General features: G+C 45.8%; 1 protein-coding gene across 4 annotated transcripts in view; it reads right to left on the reverse strand.

Annotated features, from left to right (window-relative positions):
• Positions 1–20,407, reverse strand: part of LOC138527959 (transcription initiation factor TFIID subunit 4-like) — a 3,082,360-nt gene that overhangs the window by 1,679,518 nt on the left and 1,382,435 nt on the right. For all 4 annotated transcript variants that reach the window (XM_069639368.1, XM_069639358.1, XM_069639375.1 and 1 more), the window contains one exon: positions 10,695–10,861. In XM_069639368.1, coding sequence (XP_069495469.1) covers positions 10,695–10,861 — 167 coding nt within the window. The remainder of the gene's footprint in view (positions 1–10,694; positions 10,862–20,407) is intronic.

Genomic DNA, 20,407 nt, shown 5'->3' on the forward strand with positions numbered 1-20,407 from the left:
TGGGCCAGGGCATCCAGCACCCAACTGTCGGTGGAGATGGACTCCCACACGCTGATGAACTTCGTCAGCCGGCCTCCCACCGGGGTGCTTCAGTGGGGGCCCGACGGCACGGCCGGTTCAGTCTTGCTTGGAAGCAGCCTTGCCGCCTTGGCCTCCCTGACGACGATGGCAAGATCCACCCGACTTGCCCCATTCCCTGTAAGCTTCTTACGACGAGGAGCGGGCCGCCTGACGGTACGTCGAGGAGCTGCCGCCAAATCCTTTGGAGGCACCTTGCTTGCCTCCGGAGTTCCGAAAGGGCGGCCGCCGTTGCTGCAGAACCCCCAAGACCCGAGCCGTCTCTGTGTCGGTCTTGATGGCCTGCAGTGACTCATCCACTGTCTTTCCAAACAGATTGTTCCCGTCGAAGGGCATGTCCAAAACCTTGGCTTGCATGACTTGGCGGAAATCGGTCGCCTTGAGCCACCCCCGCCGTCTAAGGCAAACGCTGTTGCCCAAATGGCGGAAATCAGTGTTGGCAATGTCCGTGGCTACCGTTATGGCGTGGTACGACGCCACCTCACCTTCCTGTAGGATCGTCAGGGCCTCTGCCCTTTTGTCATCTGGTACGAAGTCCAACAGGGGGGCGATCTTGTACCACAATTCCCTGTTGTAGCGAGCCACAATCGCTAGGGTGTTGGCTGCCTTAATCGTCGTCGCAGCCCACGAGATGACTCGCCGTCCCATGGCGTCCAGTTTCTTTCCCTCGCTGTCCGGTGGGGAAGTTGAAGATGAAGCCGATGCCCCCCCGCTTTCTTCTTGGCCGCTGCCGAGACGACCAAATCCGGGGTCGGCTGTGCCCTCAGGCACAAGGGGGCGGTGTCAGGGACCCGGTACTACTTCTCGTACCGGTCCCTCTTGGCAGGCGTCGTGGACGGGTTCTTCAGAAGCACAAGTCCCTCGTCCCAGATGTCATCTAGCAGCGGCACCGCGAGGATCGTCTTCCTCTTGGCTTCGCGCCGTTAGTAGAGGAAGCCTTCCTTCTTCTGCTCTTTGGGGCAGAGCTGGAAAAGCTTGGATTCCCTGGCAATCATGGCGTGGAAGGAGACAATTTCATCGGGTGGGGACGCCCGAGGAATCAGTGAAGGGAGATCCGTCCCGTCGTCACCACCGTCGTCATCCGTCCCCGCCGTGGCCGTACCTGTTCCCGTGTCATCCCCAGGGACGGGGACAAAGGCTGAGAGGGCCGTGAGGACTGAAAAGGCGGGCCGGATGAATCCTCCTCCTCTTGTTTGGAGGGCTTCCCGACGAGCCCGGTTCTGGGTCATCCGTCGGGGGTAGAGGCAATCTCGTCCTTATCTCAGTGCAGAAGGATTGGATTGCCATCAAAATGGTCGGCGAGTTGTCCTGAGGCTCAGGCTGAGACGGACGCGATGGTTCCTCCACTGGAACCTCGTCAGCACCACCCTTGCTCTTGTCTTCCTCGTTGGGATCCTTCCCGTGGGACCGGGCCTCCTTAACGTTCTTGCCGAGGCCCTCCAAGAATTCAACGAGCTCCTCCTCGGAGCCTTTGTCGGTAATGGCCACCGCCCCCCCCTCTTTTTCCACCGGGGTCTTCACAGGGGTCTTCTCGATGGGCTGAAAAGAGAATTCACTCCGTGGCGGCAGAGAAACTCTGGGCCCCGAGGTCGCCTCCACTGGGGTAGCCTCCACAGGCTGTGCCAGGGCCGTAGCGACTTCCTCGATAGAGGCCTGAGCCGGGTGAATCAAGGCCTTCACCACCTTGTGCGTGCCTGCGGCCTTCACCTTGGGTTGAGGATCACTGCCTCGCTCCCCCTCGGCTGGTTCCTTCGAGATCGACCGGGGCCTCTCCAGAAGCCTAGCCGGGTTCTCGGATTTCCTCTTCCCCGAGCCAGAGCGTTGGCTCGTGGTTGAAGGCGCCGGTGAGGATGCGCCCTGCCTGGCAGTCGAGGAGCCCGACCGTTCGGTGCTCCCGGTGCCCGCCGACTCGCTGTGCTTTGCTTTCTGTTGGGCTCCCGTCGCCGGGCCGCCCTCACAGGACTTAGAAGACCGCTCGGACTTCTTCTTCTCACCTGACGGACTCTTGCCTTCCAGCCAGTTGCGAGACGGGTCCGACGATCCATCATAGTCTGTTCCGACATGTTCATGTAAAACGCACAGTCCTTCTCCACGTGCGTTTTGTCTTCGTGGAGGCAGTAGAGGCATCTCAAATGCTTGTCCTCCTTTAACACATTCTGCAACTTGCATCCAGGGCAGTTCCTGAACAGCTTGGATCTGGGTGTCGAGCTTCCCTTTTCCTGGGCCATGTCCATGAGGTAGACCTCAGAAACTTCTGGAATCCTCCAACAAGCGTAACTCGACGAAAACTTCACCCTTGAGAGGCGTCAAAAATTCCAAAACTGGTTCCCGTTGATCGGAAGTAGAAACGGTGGAGCTTGAGGCTCGATTTAACCGAAAAATGAGATAAATCTATTTGAAAAAGCGCAAACGCAATAAAAAGCTTGAGAGCTATAGCACGAGGACTCCCAACACCTGAATGTGAGGTAAAAATCTCAGGATGGCTGCCAGGGGCGGAGTTTAGGGAGAGGGCAGTCATTGGCTGGGGGCAGTATGACCCAGAGACCAGTGATTGGTTACTACTAAGAAAGACAGATCAGAAACGAAACTGATTTTTTCTTTACCGAGGATTCCTAGCCTGACGATGCGGAATATTCATGAGCATGTGAATCCATGCCAGACCCCATGCTGGAGAAACCTAAAAACACCCCAACACCAGAAATAGCAAGGGGCAGAACCTCAAGGAATTTAAAAAGGAACCATGGGAATTGTTTCAGTTGAACCAGCAAACACAGCAAATCTAAATGAAAATGAGTGGAATGGCTCCCCTAAAATGTCCCCATTGCACCATGAACCACAGGTGAAAACATGTAGGTCCCAACCACTCCAAGAAGTGACGATAGACGTGGAAAACATGGTGGATCCCCTGTTGCAGCTGTCCACATATGAGGACTACAAGGTGGACGACTTTGCAGAGGAATCAACGCCAGACTCTAACCAGAGTTTCAGGGATGTGAGTGAAAAACAGCAGGAACTCCAAATAAAATATTCAAGTCAAAGAAACACCTAATTTGAGACTTTAAAGGACAAACGGGCTTCAGCAGCTCAAATTCTAGCATCTCCAGAGAAATTATCCATACTATTAGATAGAATGATTGAACAATCTCGTAAAGACAGACAGTCTTGAGTTCGGAGCGACCACGGAAGAGCCCACAGGAACAACAGTCAGACAGCCACAAAGTTCTCTGCCAGGCCCAAATTCTCAAATCAAGACCCAATGCAGGATAACAGAAAGGTGATCCTGGAGAGGGTTCTTAAGGCAGAAGACGGCTTAATATTGAACCGGGCTAATTTGATGAGTCTATTCCATCATCTGTAATAGAATGTAAAGCTATTAGGATAGTGGACTTCCTAAATGAGCATGTAAACGACAGAGAGTGCTTACATATGTCCTCCTCTGCCCTGACAACTCTAATGGTGAATGCAAAGGACGAATTGTGGGCACTGGGCTTCGATCTTTAAGCCTGCCAATCACCAGCTACCCGACGTCCATATTCATTCTCAGACAAGCGACAGGAGGGGGCCCGAGACTGCAACAGAAGTCGAAATATGGAAGCTGGAGGATTGAGTAAAGCAGGAAAAGACAAACCAGTGGTCATACATGGCCCCGAATTTCTGAAAATCACCATAAGAGGAATGAATGAAGAAAAAGCACATGAGAATTGCCCGACTGACTTCAAATTCCACAGCTACGATAGAGGAAGCCCAGTCAGGAGATTGGCTCCCCAGAGGGCAAGCCACAGTATCTTGGGACTAGAGAGAGGGTGACCCCGGGACTGGTCCCCGGAACACTTCAGATAGGATCTCGGAACACTAGAGGAGTCACTCACCTGTTCCAAACTCTCCATCCTAGCCTGACCAAACTGGACATAATATGCTTACAGGAAAGGTGGCTACGGGCGACCCCTTTACTGGACGGTTACACTGGCTATTTAAACAAGGCAACAAAAGGGGTGCGAGGAAGGCCCAGCTCAGGTTTATTGACATTGATAAATAATAGATCTGTGGGCAAGGTCTAGCGAGTCATACACCCAGACCCTCTTTTACAGATAATACAGAAACTACTAGATGGCCCCTGTGATTTACAGGGGAATCAAGCATTATTTAATTTGTACCTCAATTTATGGAAAGATTGATAGCTTGGCAACAGAAGGAAGCAGAGGGTGTGGACTACGAACCAAGCCTAGCCATCTTCAGAGCAGAAGGGTATACAGGATCAAAATCCATCTTTAAGCCAAAACACATATCTGACGTATCAATCACAAACAAGATACATCAGTTGCATTGTGACATCAGGAGACTAAAATCTCTCACAGCCATGTCCACGTGCCCGGCACTAAAAAGGAGGAAACAGCAATACCGGAACTGGGTCATATCATATAGAGCTAACCATTATCAGAACGACGAAGAACGCATGATGCAGGACATTGATCCGAAAAACACGATAAATCTATGGCAACTACTAAATGGCCGGTAATCAGACCAACAGCATTTTACAACTAAACCCAATCCACGAGAGTGGGTGAGTCGATCACTTCGAAACCCTCTTTGCTCTGAGGGCCACAGAGAAGAAGTAGCTACGCAATGAACAAACAAATCCATGGTTGATCCATTTTGACAAATCTGAAATAAAAGGCATTATAGCAAGGGCTAGTCACTCTAGAGCACCAGGGCCAGACAGAATGATGAATGCCATGTTAAAGAAGGCACGAAAAGCCTGGGCGGACTTCTGTTTGATCCTATTAGAAAGGATTGCTAGATGTGGAAGAGGCACAGCCTCCTGGAAACGAGCAGTGTTGGTCCCTATCTACAAGAAGGGCGACAGAGGGGACCCGAAGAACTACCTACCGATCAACCTCCTTGACATACTGGGAAAGATCTTTGCAGGGGTTCTGCTGATACGACTAAAAGACTGGGTGACAAAGTCTGATTGATATGATCCCAGGCAAACTGGTTTTGTCAGCAAAGTGGGCTGTGGACTAAACCTATTACTAATCAACTTCCTCAAGATGAGTGTGCCTTCGATTGCATTGACAGAGATGGGTTATGGGCAAAAATGACATTGATGGGCTGCCCAAGGGACCTAATAGGGGCAATTAAAGACCTATATACTGGGACAGCGGTGAAGATCAGGCTCGATCAGGTTGGGAACTTGATGAGAGTTAAGAACCCATCGAGGACTGAAGCAGGGCTGCTCTTTGGCACCCATACTCATTCATTGTGGATATGAAGAATGTCTTAGGTCCACCCAGATCCTGTCCACCAAGGATCAACGGAAATTCTGCTGGATGGCTCCTGTAGCTGACAAACTGGTTCTTCTAGACAAAACACCCATCGGTCTCCAGAGAAAGCTGGACACTTTGCAGAAGTACGTGTATCAAAATGGATTGAAGATCAACTGGAAAACAGAAATCTTGAAGATGGAAAAGTCAAGAGTGAGGAGAAAAAGAACACCACGCTGATCGTTGGGCAAAAAACAAAATAAGATCAGTGGCTTCAATAAAGTACTTAGGCATAATGATCAGTGCAAGAGGGTGTGAGAAGCCCTGGATATCCAGTTGGAACATGAAAATAAAGCAACTTACAAGGCAAGGGATGATGATTGAGAAGAAAAATTTAACATTCTCACTACTTCCTGTCATCAATTTTTATAATCAAAAGGTGGTGCCAACCTTGGCCTATGCGGCATCTGGGGATGCCATGGGAAACCTAGGAGAAATTGGAGACCGCATTTTGGGAGAATATCTTAAGTCTACCAAACGTTAGACCCATGGCAATCATAAAACACAAACTGGGCCTCCTATCGCTACAAGTGAGAATTGTTTGGAGAGACCTGTCGTCCTTTGGTAAACTTAACACCACAGAATGCCTGCCACAATTCCACATTATAAGGATGAAAGAAGAGGGTATGTCTGGCTGGCTTCTAAACCAGTGGAGAGACATACTGTTTAATCTGGGTCTGTCAGTCGACATCCTATGCAGAAATCCCATATTGGTTAAGAGAGCATTGTGGGCGGCCGACTGGAATGAAACCGAGGCCAAGAGAACAAATTCCAAGATCCACACTCTATCAAAAACACTCACTGGACAGCTCAATATTACTCCACAATACCTGAAATAGATATGGGGCATGGTAGAAGATGACAGATGCCGCCTATGCAAGGCTCAAACAGAGTAAAAAAAAAAACACCCGATTCTCTTCTGCCCAGAACGAAGTATCCAGAGAACACTTCTCCAGTACTAGCGTATGAAGATCAATTTGGAAACGGACGCAGAAGCTTGGTGGGAGACCCTATATGGGGGGGCTAACGTAGGCCTAAATGAGGTCACTGGTAACATTTTTGGAGCTGATCTTCCTGAAGAAATTTTGTGGAACTGTTCAATCATAACGAGAAAGTGACCCTGCAACCCAGATTCAACTCGAGCACTATACTCCTGCATTCCTTTATATCAGCAGCGATCAGGTTTCGGCCTTTCGGAGTGACTTAAGGAATTAAATACTGATCGATGAACTGACTGATGAATTGATAACTGTTTTACTCTACATTTCTTTGTATTTCTTTCATCGCTTCCTTCTTTTAAGCTCTTAAGTGTTCTCTCTTTTTCTTTATCTTTTTAAATTGGAATGGTGACTGAATAGCAAAAGTTTGTAATAAACTACATGCTAAATAAAAAAATTAAAAATGTAAGATCTACAATGAGATTAACTACTCTGGGGATTTTGATTACAATCTCTGACTTGAAAACTCCTATTTAATAAGCATCAAAAGACCTGCAAGTGCAGGACGAAAAATGTGCACTTGCCATTGGCGGGTGATAATTGATTCTTGGCAAGTAAAAAACAGTGTGATGTGTGCACATATAGAGAACTGAGGGAGCAAGAGATTCTTTAAGCCTGTCTAGTAGCTTTCAACCTGAAAGTTCTACTCCTGTACAAGTGTATATATAAGTACATTAGATTACATTTATTGTACAAATTACAGCTTTTTGACAAGCAACCTCTGCCAAATGACTTGTAAAATGATTACACATATCTATTCACCAAACCTACCCATTAATATGATTAGTATCACAAACCTCTAATCAGCTGCTGTAAGCTTTTACCCACGGAAACCCAAACTATAATTTACAGCTAATTTCAAACCACATTTTTGTAATCAAACAAGTACAATGAATAGTGACCCAACAACTTCACCACAATGTCGAAAATAAAAACATTCTGGCTCTCAATCAGCAGCCTAGTTTTAGAAAACAGAGGGTCAATACAGTCTCTTACGACTCCTATTCTGACCATTTGGGGCCAGAGTACTGATACTGCTAAACTGAAATGGAGCATTCGATATGGTCAGCCACTCAGTCTTGACCTCATGACTCCAGGAGATTTGGAATGGGTTGCTCATTTCTTTACTGGATCTGCTTCCTTCCTGGAAGTGAGGCATTACATATACATGCCACTTTATAAATAAATCACTACCCGTAAACATTGGATGTGGGCTTCTCCAGGATTCATTAGTCTACTCTATTACTAATTAACATTTAGCTTAGGTCACTTATCCAACTAATCAGTAATTTAAGTGTCACAGTCTTTAACTATGCAGATAGTGTGCAGCTTCATTTCTGAGTCAACCCCAAAAATAGGCAATAAATACACCTACTAATTGCATGTCAATAATTAATTCAAGTCGTATAAATAGCCTTGAACTGGATCCGATAATGTAGAGATAAAAGGGTCTGAGGACGGAACCATCCAATTATCATCCAATTGCGCTCCTCGACACCGACAGTAAGATCTCTTCTGCAATTCTCCTCTAACATCTGGAGTGTTGGGCTGTCTGTCAGAATATCCAAATTTCAAAATAGATTCAGAAAAGGGTAATCTACATCGCTTAATGGCCTTATTCTTAGACACATCCAACAGTCCACCCGGGATACTCCTGACTCTTGCACCTATGTGGCATCAATTGATCTATCTGACGCCTTTGATAGTGTGGATCGCAAAAGGTTGTGGGGCAAACTTCAGAGTTGGGGGATTCCAAATGAACTTCTGGAACTACTTATAGGCCTTCAAAAAACTCCTCTATAAAGATAAGGTTAAATAAAGATGGGTCATGTCCCGAAGTATTTTTACTGAGTCAGGTCTCCGACAAGGCTGTACATTGGCAGCATGTTGATTCAATCTATACGTGTCGGATGCTGGCAATTCTTTATCTCAGGTGGGCTTGTAACACTTATCCTGGCTCGCTTATGCTGACAATTTGCTCTTATTTGATAAATCACGTGTGGGACGTTTATTGAAATCTTTTTCCGCATTTGCCTCAGACAACAGACTGAATATCAATTCAAATAAAACAAGAATTCTATCATTTCAAGAAGCCCAAAAAAGCGACTTCAAACATGGGTATGGGATGACACCTGCATAATCCCTTCCTCTCGCATGACATACTTGGGATACATGATTTCAGCTACTCCTGGTATTGTGAATGTGAAAACTACGTTTTACCATAGGGCAACAATGAGTATAACTCAAGTATTGGTAATAGATAAAAATAAGGCTCCTATTCCATTTTACCCGCTTTAAAATTCTACCTAGGCAAGGCCATTCCGAAATTGATTCATGGCCAGGAATTGCTTTACAATTGTAACCTGAAATGCCTAGAAGTATGGGAAGCTAAGTTGTGGAGGCGGGTTTCCAGGTGTGCCCAACAGTGTGCTGCTCCCGGCAATAAGATTCGAACTCGGTTTATCCTCTATTTCTGTTAGGGTAGAGTGGAATCTGCTTTCCCTATTTAGAAAAATACTTATATCTACTTGGGATTCCTGTACGTGAATCTGCTTCAAAGTACGCATTGCACACAAATTCTTAATGAAAACAGAAATTATTGGATTTTGATTGGATTAAAAATTTTGAGAAACTCCATGGATACCCCTCAATGTTACATCTAAATAAAGAATATAAGAAACAATGAATGACTGCTCCATATCTTGCTTAGTTTCCCGACAAACAACATAGGCAAACCTTTATGCAGGTCGGTAGGAACTTACTCCATACAGAAGAAATTCTTGACCGACAAGACCTAATTGATCCTGGGGATTTGGTTTGTCGATTTTGCTACTTGGATAAATCTGTTGAGTCAACAAGACATTTATTTTCCTTTTGTAAGGAATTGAACACAAAGCGAGAACGTTATTTGTCAAAAATGTAGCCTAACCACCAATGGGCTAATGAGCAACAAATTTCGAATCGGTGGTTGAGCAGGTGTAATACTTAAACTCTTGCTGTAGCCTAATTTTTTAACTCGTTGAACCTACAAGAAGGTTACCTACCAATAATACTTAATTGGAGACGGCAGCTTTATAAGATAAAATAACACTTCCTGTGTTTTTCTTTTATTCTTATTTAACCAAAGTAAGTTTTATCAATTGATGTCTGAGTTTGTGATCAATTAATCACGCATGGTTTTGGTGATTTTTTTAAACCTTTATATGTTTTTGATTGAGAGGTTTTATTGAAATATATAGGTTTTTTTTAATTCATTTGGTTAATTTGATTTTGTTTGTTTAACGATTTGAAATTTTGTAAAGGTTATTTAACCATAAAAAAATAAAATTAAAACATTTTCAAAAAAATAGAGCGATCCTGGTTGCTCAAGGACCGTCTATGCTATGGTCTGCAGATACTGGAGTCTCACTGGCTCCAGTATCACCGAATCTTGGCCTTTTGACAATACAGAATTCACAATGGCACCACAGACGATAGCAGTGGTAAAAAGGGGCTCTGATCATCTTAAAACCATGAAGCGTATCTTCCTACTGCTGTACCTCCATTACATATTTCAAGCTACATTGTTTTCTAGTGCTCTCACAGATCGACTATGAAAACAGTACATTTACTAACAACAACAATTACACAACGCTGGGGCATATATGTTGCTTCTTCTCAATAAATGTGATCTTATAACTCCAGCATTATGCTCAATGCCTGGTCTAAGGAGCAATGAAGACCTCAATTTGTGCAAGACAAAATAACCCCTATGTGCCCCTATGTACATTTCAGTCACCCAATGCCTAAATACAGTCCCAATAATCAAAACAAAGCTACTGAGTTTGTGCCTTTTTCTCTAACACACGCCATTGTTGTGGATTTCATTTCCTGATCAAATCCATAGAGATGAACGCCCATGCATATTTACGAAAAAGCTCCCTTACAAAATCATAGACACCAAAATGTGTTGTGTTGCTGCTTTTAATGCCAAGAAGGAGCTTCTACAAGAAGTAAATAGGAGCCACTTATCATAACAACATGAACTGCCTTTCACTCTTTAGGGGAGTGGTTTCAAGGAAATGCACTGGTTAATAAGGGGGAAAAATATAATCTTCAACAATAGAAGAAAATAGCAAAGGATACCAAAATAAAGACTTTGTTAATGTGTTAAAAAAGGAACTTGATTATTAGACTTTATTCACGGCTTCCAAATGAGAGATTCCGATAGAATCTAGCCTGGATTCTTCATTTAGCTCTCCTGTTTCACTCCTCACATATTGGGAACATTATTATATTAACAAATAAGAAGTCTCACCCAATTTTAAGATCCGCTCATGTAATGGAACAGCAGCAAGGAAAGGATGCTCTATGCAGGAATGTATTTGTGTCCCAATCAGGCCTGAATTTGTTGCCAAGATTCGAGCACTTTCTTCATTGAGGTTGACTCCACCCATAGAGGTAACATCGTTGATATCATCATCTCTGAAACAAAAAGAGAATAGGAATATTTATTGTATTCAGACAGCTCACAAATTAATGTGTCCATTTGAATATATGTCAATTTACTTCATGTACACACAAATAAGGCAATTTAAACTGGTCTGGAAACATGAAAAATATTGTGAAAATGCCACAGACTGCACTGTAGAGCAGATGATGTCAAATTTGCCAGTGAAACCTTATTCCACAGCAAGTCGCCATGGATTAGCTGCAAGGAGAGAATCTCATTATAGAACATCATGTGTGATGTTAATTACTTTGTGCAATGGTGTGGGATCAACAGAACACTAAAGACTCGGGTCCAAGATCAACACCTTCATTGCACACAAGCAGAGGTTTGATGAAAGCCTGTAAGTATGGGGGAAAACAACTAAACTAAACATGATGACGTCTCTGTATTTTCTAAGTATACAGTGTGTAGGCATGGGAAATAACAGTGGAAAGAACAGTGAGTAAGTTCCTGAGTTCTCTTAAGACTACTCTAACTTTAATGGCTAATTGTTGGTGTGATATGGCTCAGTCTGAACTCCTGCCCTACGAGACTACCTCACTACAACTCAAAAGGGGCTGCTTAAACTAATAATGCAAGGAATCAGGTGCAGCCAAATATGAAATGTGAGTGTGTTCTCTCGAGTGTCAAATGTTGCAGTCAAATTCCCCAATGTTCAAGTCAAAGTCACTAGCCTCAAGTGCGACGTAGAATCCAAGACCCAAAATTCCTACTCTCAAATAAGACTTGTATTGTAGTCCCTCAGTTCCTGAAGTAGAGCATCCCCTCTCCTTTGGGATTACTCCTGGCTTGCTTCTCGGTTCACATATTGTTACCCTCTAACCAGGCTCTTTAAGATTGTTGCAGAAACACACATTAAGAATAAATAATTCTTCCCTTTGCCTTGGGGAATACCCATGACTATTACAAGCAGAAATGGTATCCCGCACCCCGCCTGATGGATTGTCAGACTGAAGCTATCAAGGATTGCCCTCCTGGGTTTGAGCCCACAACAGGCTCAAGTTTTCTGTTTTTCCCTGAATTTCTGGCTCTTCCAGAAGGGTCTGGGCCATAGTCCCTGCTGGATATCAATGCCACATAGTCTCCTACTATTCACTGAGCTCAAGGCAAGATCTGGGCTAAAGACTCCAGCAGGCTAGCGACACATCTTCTCTCCGTGATGACCTCTGGCTTTGGCCAAGATTTGCGCTAAATGCGTCAGCAGGTTTGCAACAAATCTCTCCTTGATGGCCTCTGGCTTTGGACAGGATCTGGGCTAAGACCCCAGCAACTGGCTTGCAATAATGTGTGCCCATTACTCTCAGACACGCGTCTGGGATTGAGTTACATATACCTCTCATTATGCTGCATCTCCTTGCTATCTCCTTGAGTTCTTTCTCTTACCATGCCTTCTCTCAGAGGAGTGATGAAGCTTCGTTTGTCCAAAAGCTGCCTGCCAAAGTCAGTCCAAAACTTGTCTCTCACCTCTTTTATAACTGAGAGCAGCAGTGCATGCCACTGTGTGCATTATTTCCCCTTCCAACAGTGTTCTTATGGTGCAAACATTTGCTGTTATTGGATCTCCAAGAAAATCTGCACCACTTTATAAAATCAAGTACTGTAATAACTAGGAGCTGGTTTCATAGTAAAAAGTTGCTGTGGTGGGACTACTACCATCATATGTACCTTGATAGGAGACTATGCAAACCACTAATTAAAATAAAATATTGAAAAAACAAATGTGTTGAAGTTGAAAAATTGCATATTTTACACGTGTAACTACACAAATCACCAGTTTTAGGCAGAAAACATTTATGAAGCCCCATGTACCGCCTACGCAAACAGAACACCACAATGTCCATTTATTATGTCCATTAATTAGCCAGTATGCCACAATCTCATGGAATTTTGGGGTATGATGTGCAGCTTCTATTCTAACTGAATTGCAATACTTGAGGCCCTTCTGATACATAAATGTAAGCAAACATACGAAAATCAAGTCTGACAGCCTTATAATCATTCTAGTAATCCACCATTCTAGCCCTCAACGCCTAAAACATAAGGCCATATATTTAGGCGTACTATGCTAAAGATGTGCAAAAGGTGTGCCCAAAATATCCCTCCTCAGAAGCAATACAAACAGAAAAGGATTTTAACCTAGCCACAAATTACCTCAAAGTCCTAGTTACCTAGGTCACCCTGCGCATAGACAAGGTCAGCTGCTGAATTGTTTAATTTTTAATTAAACAGAACCCTTTCTGTCTTCCTGCCCTGGGTGCTCCAAATCTTGTGCAGAGTGGTACCGGTTTCCAGAAACATTTGAAAGTGTGCTTTTTTTCTCTGCCAGTAACCAGTGACATACGGTGGTAGGGGTTTGATAGAGTAGAATTAGAGGTGGAATTAGAGGTCTGCGACTAATAGTGCAGACCTGTGCTCTAAAGGAGGAAGCAGAACAAGGCTGAAGGAACAGTCACAGACATAAAACAGAACAATTGTCACACTGCAGGCTTTTCACACTACTCTCAAACAAACCCGCGCATTACCTAGAGTGTTCCTCGATCCCCACCACTTGTTGCTTACCTTCATCAAATCAAGTTGGCCAAATTTGAAATCTCATATTTTCTGTACATAATTATTTCTACTCAAACCCATCTTCCGTCTTTTTCAAATTGCATACTTTGGGTTTTGTTATGTATCTGAACATCAAAGACCAAAATATTGGAGTACAATAATTTTTGGTTTCTTTTTTTAGGTTACGAGGACTTGACACAGACAGTGGAGATTGAATAAAGTATTATGTAAATGCATTGTTGCATTTTGTTGAAATATATGTCTTAAAGTAAAATATAATTAAAAGAGGACTTGCAGTTCGCATTCCTAGTAGCATAACCTTGTCAAGAGGGGTTAGGGACCGCTCTCAGCCTGGTGTGGGAGGCCTACCCGGATGGAAGACAGAGCCGTTACTGCCCCAGAAGGGGAAGGTGGCAGTTGGGAGGACCTCAGTGCCTGTATGTATCTTAACAGTACCACTTTGGATCAACCCATATCAACTGACGACAATGCTGGCAAGTTTCTTTATATTTCTTTAAAAAAAAATTAAGAAGCAGCCAAAGTCTGGGCAGACTGCCTGCAATAAAGCAACTCACCAGTACCTTTCATCAGACGACTTCAATCATCAGAGAGAGGGAGAGAGTCGGTGAACGAAATGACGGAAAGCCTGCCCCGTCTTCAGGGACGCCACGCACCGCTTGCCAACACTGGTATACACTGCGCCAGACTTAACTCAGACAAATCAGCATGGACTTGCAGCAGAGCACTTTCCTTACAGATATTAAGACCGTTGTTTACTTACCTTGGATTTATCCACAATGTGGCCCCATAGCGCAAACTGGTACACTCTAAAATGCGGACCGTCTTTGCAGCAGCACAGCAGTCCCATACAGAAGAAATTAAAGTTACTCACTGTAGTCACTAGAGTACTCATAGTCCATATTTCTCTTTCCGCCATTTTCAAAGGGGACTATGAGTACTCTAGTCACTACAGTGAGTAACTTTAATTACTCATACGTCCCGTCCCCTTGTGGGTGATTCCACATAGGGTGATGCTGTGACAACCTGCCTCATATATAGGACAAAGGAAAAAGGTGTTTCGCCTGGAGCTGGTGTCCAGTGACTAGTGCTTACAGAAGGCCGACAGAGTGGGCCAAGTATTCTTGCTGATGAGATCCCAAGGAGCATGTGTCTGAAATGCCACGGCCGTGGCCTTAGCTCTGAACCCATGGGCATGAATCCCCTCAGGAACAGGTCCGCCCATGGCCTTGAACGCCTCTGAAATAGCCTGGAACATCCACCGGGCGATGGAAGTCTTGGAAGCCTGAGAGCCGGGGAGTATCCTCCAATAGTCACAACAATGCCTTCAAAGGATTTTGTCCGAGAGAGATAAAACGTGAGCAACCTCTGAGGTCCAAGTATTGCAGGGCCCTCTCTGCCACCGCCTCCGGGTTCGAGAAGAACACTGGCAGGCATATTTCTTGATTCAGATGAAATGGAGAGACGACCTTGGGCAAGAAGTTTGGGTGAGTGCACAAGATAACCTTGTCATTGTGGAACGTGGTGAATGGCTCGTACGAGGACAAAGCCTGCAGCTCATTAATCCTGCGTGCAGAGGTAAGAGCCACCAGTAAAACAATCTTTAGTTTCACCAAGCGGATGTCCAGAGAGGCCATAGGCTCGAAAGGCTTGCGCTGCAAGGCTGCCAGCATCACATTGAGGTCCCAGACTGGGTGCAGCCTATGCACCGGAGGAAAAAGCCTAGACAACCCCTTAAGATGGGCCTTTACCACCAGGTTTGCCACAGAAAACACAGGCTCAGGGGAATTCATGTAGGTCCCAATGGCTGCCAAATAAGTGCGCCAAGTATTCACCTGCACTCCAGAATGAGCCAGATGCACTGAAAAAGCAAGTACGTAATCCAGAGGACAGGTAACAGGGTCCAGACCCTTGTCATGAGCCCAATGACAGAACCTAGTCCATTTGCTCTTATACTTGGACCGGGTCGAGGGCCTCCCGGCCTGCTGGATGATGTCCCAGTTGTCATCTAAAAATTGAGCATGTTAAAGCCTTAGCTGATCAGGAACTAGACCGCCAGAGCCTGCTTGGCCATGTAACCTGCTGCGTCAGGAATCCTCTGCTGGAGATCTGAAGGTGGATGGAACCCAGGGAGCAAAACTGCAGCAGATCCGAAAACCAGGGTCCCGAAGGCCAGTGAGGGGCAATCAGGATGTGGCTGCAGCCCACCAAAGCCTGAAAACTTGCAGAGGGTACATTGGAGCAGAGGGGTGGGCAGCAATGCATAAGACCTGCGGCCAGTCATCAGATCTGAAAGGCATCTCCCAGAGACTCCCGACCCCGTTGTGTCCATGAGGCAAACTGGGCACACTTCAAATTCCAAGGGGATGCAGACAAATCCAGGTGCGCGAACCCCCAACGCTGGAACAGAGGCAACAAGGAGTTGTTGTGCAACTCCCACTCGTAGGTGTTGAACCCCATGCTACTCAGCTGGTTCGCTTCTGCATTGCTGTGCCCCTGGGAGGGGGACTGCCGAAATTCAAATCCTTTTGACAGGGCCATTCCCAGATCGATACCGCCTCCATGCAGAGGGCTGCGGGGGGACGCGTGCCACCCTGTTTGTTCGGGTAAACAAAACATCATAGTAGAATTGTCCGTCCTCACCACAACAGACCTGTCCCTGATGAGGTGGCCAAGAAATGATAAGCTACTCACCATAGTGACTACCGTACTCCTAGTCCATAGTTCGCTTTCCTCCATACTGTATGAGCGCTCCTCGCTAGGGACGGGAAACAGAACCTTTTTCAACAGAAAATGTGTCTTCCCCTTTACATTTAGAGGCGCGTGGGCTGCGCGGCCCTAGGAGCATGCGCGGCCCTGGGAGCATGCGCTCCCCTAACTCCGCCCACCGGTGCCACTCCTCAGTCGCCTAGTGTGCGTCGACAATATTTAAGATTGCCTAATGACACAGGTTTTATTACTGGGGAGGATGGTGGGATGTATGGAGGAAAGGGGACTATGGACTAGGGGTACGTTAATCATTATGGTAAGTAACTTACTTACTCCTACCTCCCGTCCACTTTCCTCCATACCCTAGGGAGGAGAATTGCCCCTCTTAAGAAAACAACTTCCTCAAGACTGCCTGGCCAAATGCCACATCCGACATGGTGCTGGCACGCACGCAGTAGTGCTAGGAAAAGGCAAAGAGGACGGCCCACGTAGCCGTCTTGATGATAGTCCGTCACAGGACTTGTCTCTGGAAAGCTACCACTGTGGCCTTGGTTCTGATGGCGTGGGCATGCATGTTTGCTGGCAACGGCTTGTTCTGCCCCTCCTTGATGGCCATAACCATCCACCTTGCTATGGAGGCCTTGGACGCTTGACAGCCTGGTTTTGCTCCTCCAAATGTGATGAACAAGACATCAGATTTGCGGAAGCTCTCAGTCCTGTCAAGGTAAAATCTTAGAGCACGACTGACATCCAGACAGTGCAATACCTTCTGCGCCACATCCTTTCGCCTGACATCCAGACAGTGCAATACCTTCTGAGCCTCATCCTTTGAGTCTGCAAAGAATGCCGGGAGTACCATCTCCTCTTTAGGTGGAAGGAGGAAACAACCTTAGGAAGAAAGGCAGGGTGCGTTGTAAGCACCACCTTGTCGCTGTGAAATGTTGGAAAGGGCTCTGAAGCCACCAGGGCCTCAATTTCGCCGATACAAAGCACTGATGTAAGGCCCGCCAGCAGGGCCGTCTTAATGGTAACCAGCCTGATGTCCACGGATGCCATGGGCTCGAATGGCTTGTGCACCAGAATGCCAGGCACGACTTTAGGGTCCCTGACTGGATGTGGACGTCTAACAGGCCGATATAACCTGGTTAGACCTGCCAGGTATCTCTTGAACATCGGATTGGAGAATGAAAAGATATCGATATGTACGGCATGTATCTACCTGCAAGCCTGAATGAGCCAGATGCGCTGGTGGTGGTAGTGTAAGGCTCTGACACCACCTGTGCCTGTATTTCACTGACTCTTCATGCAGAGGTAATTATACGTTACTCACTGTAGTGACTAACTTACTCCTAGTCCATAGTCCCCTCTCCTCCACACTGTATGGGCGTCCCTCATAGGGACGTAAGACAAAACCCTTTTCACCAAAAATAAACATTCTTCCCCTTTAAAATTAGAAGCGCGCAGGGGTGCGGCCCTGGGAGCATGCACTCCCCTGACTCATCCCACCAGCGCCACTCCTCAGTCCCCATTAACGCATCAACAATATTACCATTGCCTAATGACACCAGTTTTTTAGTGGGGAGGATGGTGGGATCCTGATGTATTTTCTGGCCTAGATATCTGAAAGAGTCTTTACTCCATGGTAAGGGCATAACCGGAAGCTCTGCTTCTCTGAAAGTCGCCATCCCCGCCAGCGGGAATAGACACAACTTGCCTTTATTAATTTGGATCCCGTCAGTGTATCGAAACTGTCCCGCACCTCCAACACGTATGGCAAGTTTACCTCCACGTTATTTAGGTAAAACAACATGTCATCCGCATACATGGAGATTATGTGCCGCACCCCATCTATTTCAATGCCTGCATCACTATATTCATGTCTCAAATATGCCACCACTGGGTTCTGCTGCTAATATGTATAGCATAGGGGACAGTGGGCACCCCTGTCTCGTCCCTTTCTGCAGTTCCCACTTATCAGAAAAAGTGGATCCATTTCGGACCCTCGCCATAGGTTGAGTATAGATCAATTTTACCCATTCCATATAGCGCGGTCCTATACCCATCTTAACCATCGTAGCATATAACCAATCCCAGTGAACCGAGTCAAACGCCTTTGTGGCATCCAGTGAGGCCAAGGTGCTTCGCTCTGCCCTGTCTCTTGTGCAATGTATGACATGGTGCAATCTCCTTAAATTCCCAGCAATGCTCCTCCCAGGAACATATCCTGTCTGATCTTGATTGACTAAGGTTGGTATAACCGTCCTAAGCCTATTAGCTAGAAGTGCTGTGAGTATCTTACTATTCTGATTTAGTAGTGACAACGGTCTATAAGAGCCACGGTCTGTTTCTTACTTGTTTGGCTTTAGGAGTGGAATTATCACAGCCTTGCGCATACTTCCCGGGAGGATTCCCGGTTCATATGCTTTACCTTGGCTAGCAATGGTGACACTGTATCTACATAAGCCTTATAAAACTATCCTGTTAGCCCATCCGTGCCTGGTGCTTTGCCCAAGGGAAGTGATCTTATGGTGGCCATAACTTCCTCTGGGGTTATGGGCTCTTATAGCACATTACTCTATTGTTCATCTAGTCTCGGAAGGAGAATAAGGTCTAAGATGTCCCATATCTCCTCCTCTCTATCTTGTGGTGTGTCCGTGTATAATTCCTTGTAGTATTCAGAAAAAAACGTTATTGAAACCTGCTTGTGTGTTCACCTCCCCTCGATCTGCATCTAAGATGGTATGTATCGGAGATATTACATTCCTATTTTTATATAGCCAAGCTAACATTCGCCCTGGTTTGTAACCTTGACCGTGACTTCTTTCCAGGTACCTCACGTAACTAAACTTACCCAGCCTATCCCATTGTGTTACTCACGCCTGTCTCAATCTGATTTCTTCCTCAACATATTCCTTCCTGGCATCCCCTTTCCGTTCCAGTTCCAGTCGTTTATTTTCTGTGTCTTATAAATCTTTAGCGATGGCTTTCTGCACCCCCCAGATGTGGCCATCGTCTCACCTCTGATCACCAGCTTATATGTTAACCAAATAGTGCCCACATATTTTACACTACCCTCATTTACTTCCATCAACTGTGCTTTTTCTTCTGTTTTCTTAAATGCCTTATCTTGCAAAGATTCACTTCTCAGTTTCCAAGTAGGTATGGGTGGTCTAGGGGCCGACATCCTCCATATCACTGACAGGGGGGCATGATCTGACAAGACCCTAACCGGATATTCAGCCTCTGTGAATTCCCACACATGTTCCTCTCCCGTAAACAAGCCTTGTGTGGACAGCGTGAGGGGCCGAGTAATGTGAGAATTCTCTACTATCCCTATGTCGTGACCTCCATATATCTACCAGTTGAAAATGGTTGAATAGTGTGTTTAAGACCATCGCAGGCAGGGAAGGTCTTTTGTGCTTCGCATCGGACCTGTCCTTGATTGGGTTAAGGATGCAGTTGAAGTCTCCGCCCCATATCAAAACTCCTACCCTGTAAGGGCCTAGCCTTGCATACAAAGACCAAAAAAAGACAGTGGCATCATGATTAGGGGTGTAGGTGTTCACTATACATACCTCCCGATTCTCAATCATACCATGTAGTACAGCCATCCTGCCCTCATCATCAATCTTAGTGTTCAGTACTTTGAATGGAATAGCAGGGTTCACCCATATCAGGTCTCCCCTTGCGTATGTGGAGTACAATGAGCCCACCATCACCCCCCTCCCCGTGTGCTGGCTAATTTCTTATATTTCTGTGCATTCAAGGTGTTTCCTGCAATAGCCCTATTCCAACTTTCTGCTGTCTTTAGTACGTGACCACTCTATGACGCCTGACATAGTTATTGAGACCACGTACATTCCAGGTCATAATCCTCACCCCTTCAGCCATCTTGTACAAATTCCCAACATTCTGGTGGGACCTTACGACCACTCTCCACTCCAAGCGGGATAGTGTTTATCATGTACTCCATATTGACAGGCTTGTGTCACCCTCCTCGCCCCTCCCATGTTCCCACTCTGCTTCCCCCCCAACATGTAACAAAACTTCCTCTAACTATAACTGTCCAAGATTTGCAGTGATTTGCCCGCGGCTGAAAGTACCGCATCTTCATGCTGGGTTCCTGCATTGCCAGTTCCCTTTCACTTCCGTGATTGGGAACCGGCGCTGCAGGGTCCTTTCCTTTTCTTTTTTTTTTTTTTAAACAGAAGGCTACAGGGGTGTCCCCCACAACACACCGC

This window comes from Ambystoma mexicanum, chromosome 1q (assembly GCF_040938575.1).
Source record: "Ambystoma mexicanum isolate Mex_15411 chromosome 1q, UKY_AmexF1_1, whole genome shotgun sequence".
In the NCBI taxonomy this organism is placed as follows: Eukaryota; Metazoa; Chordata; class Amphibia; order Caudata; family Ambystomatidae; genus Ambystoma; species Ambystoma mexicanum.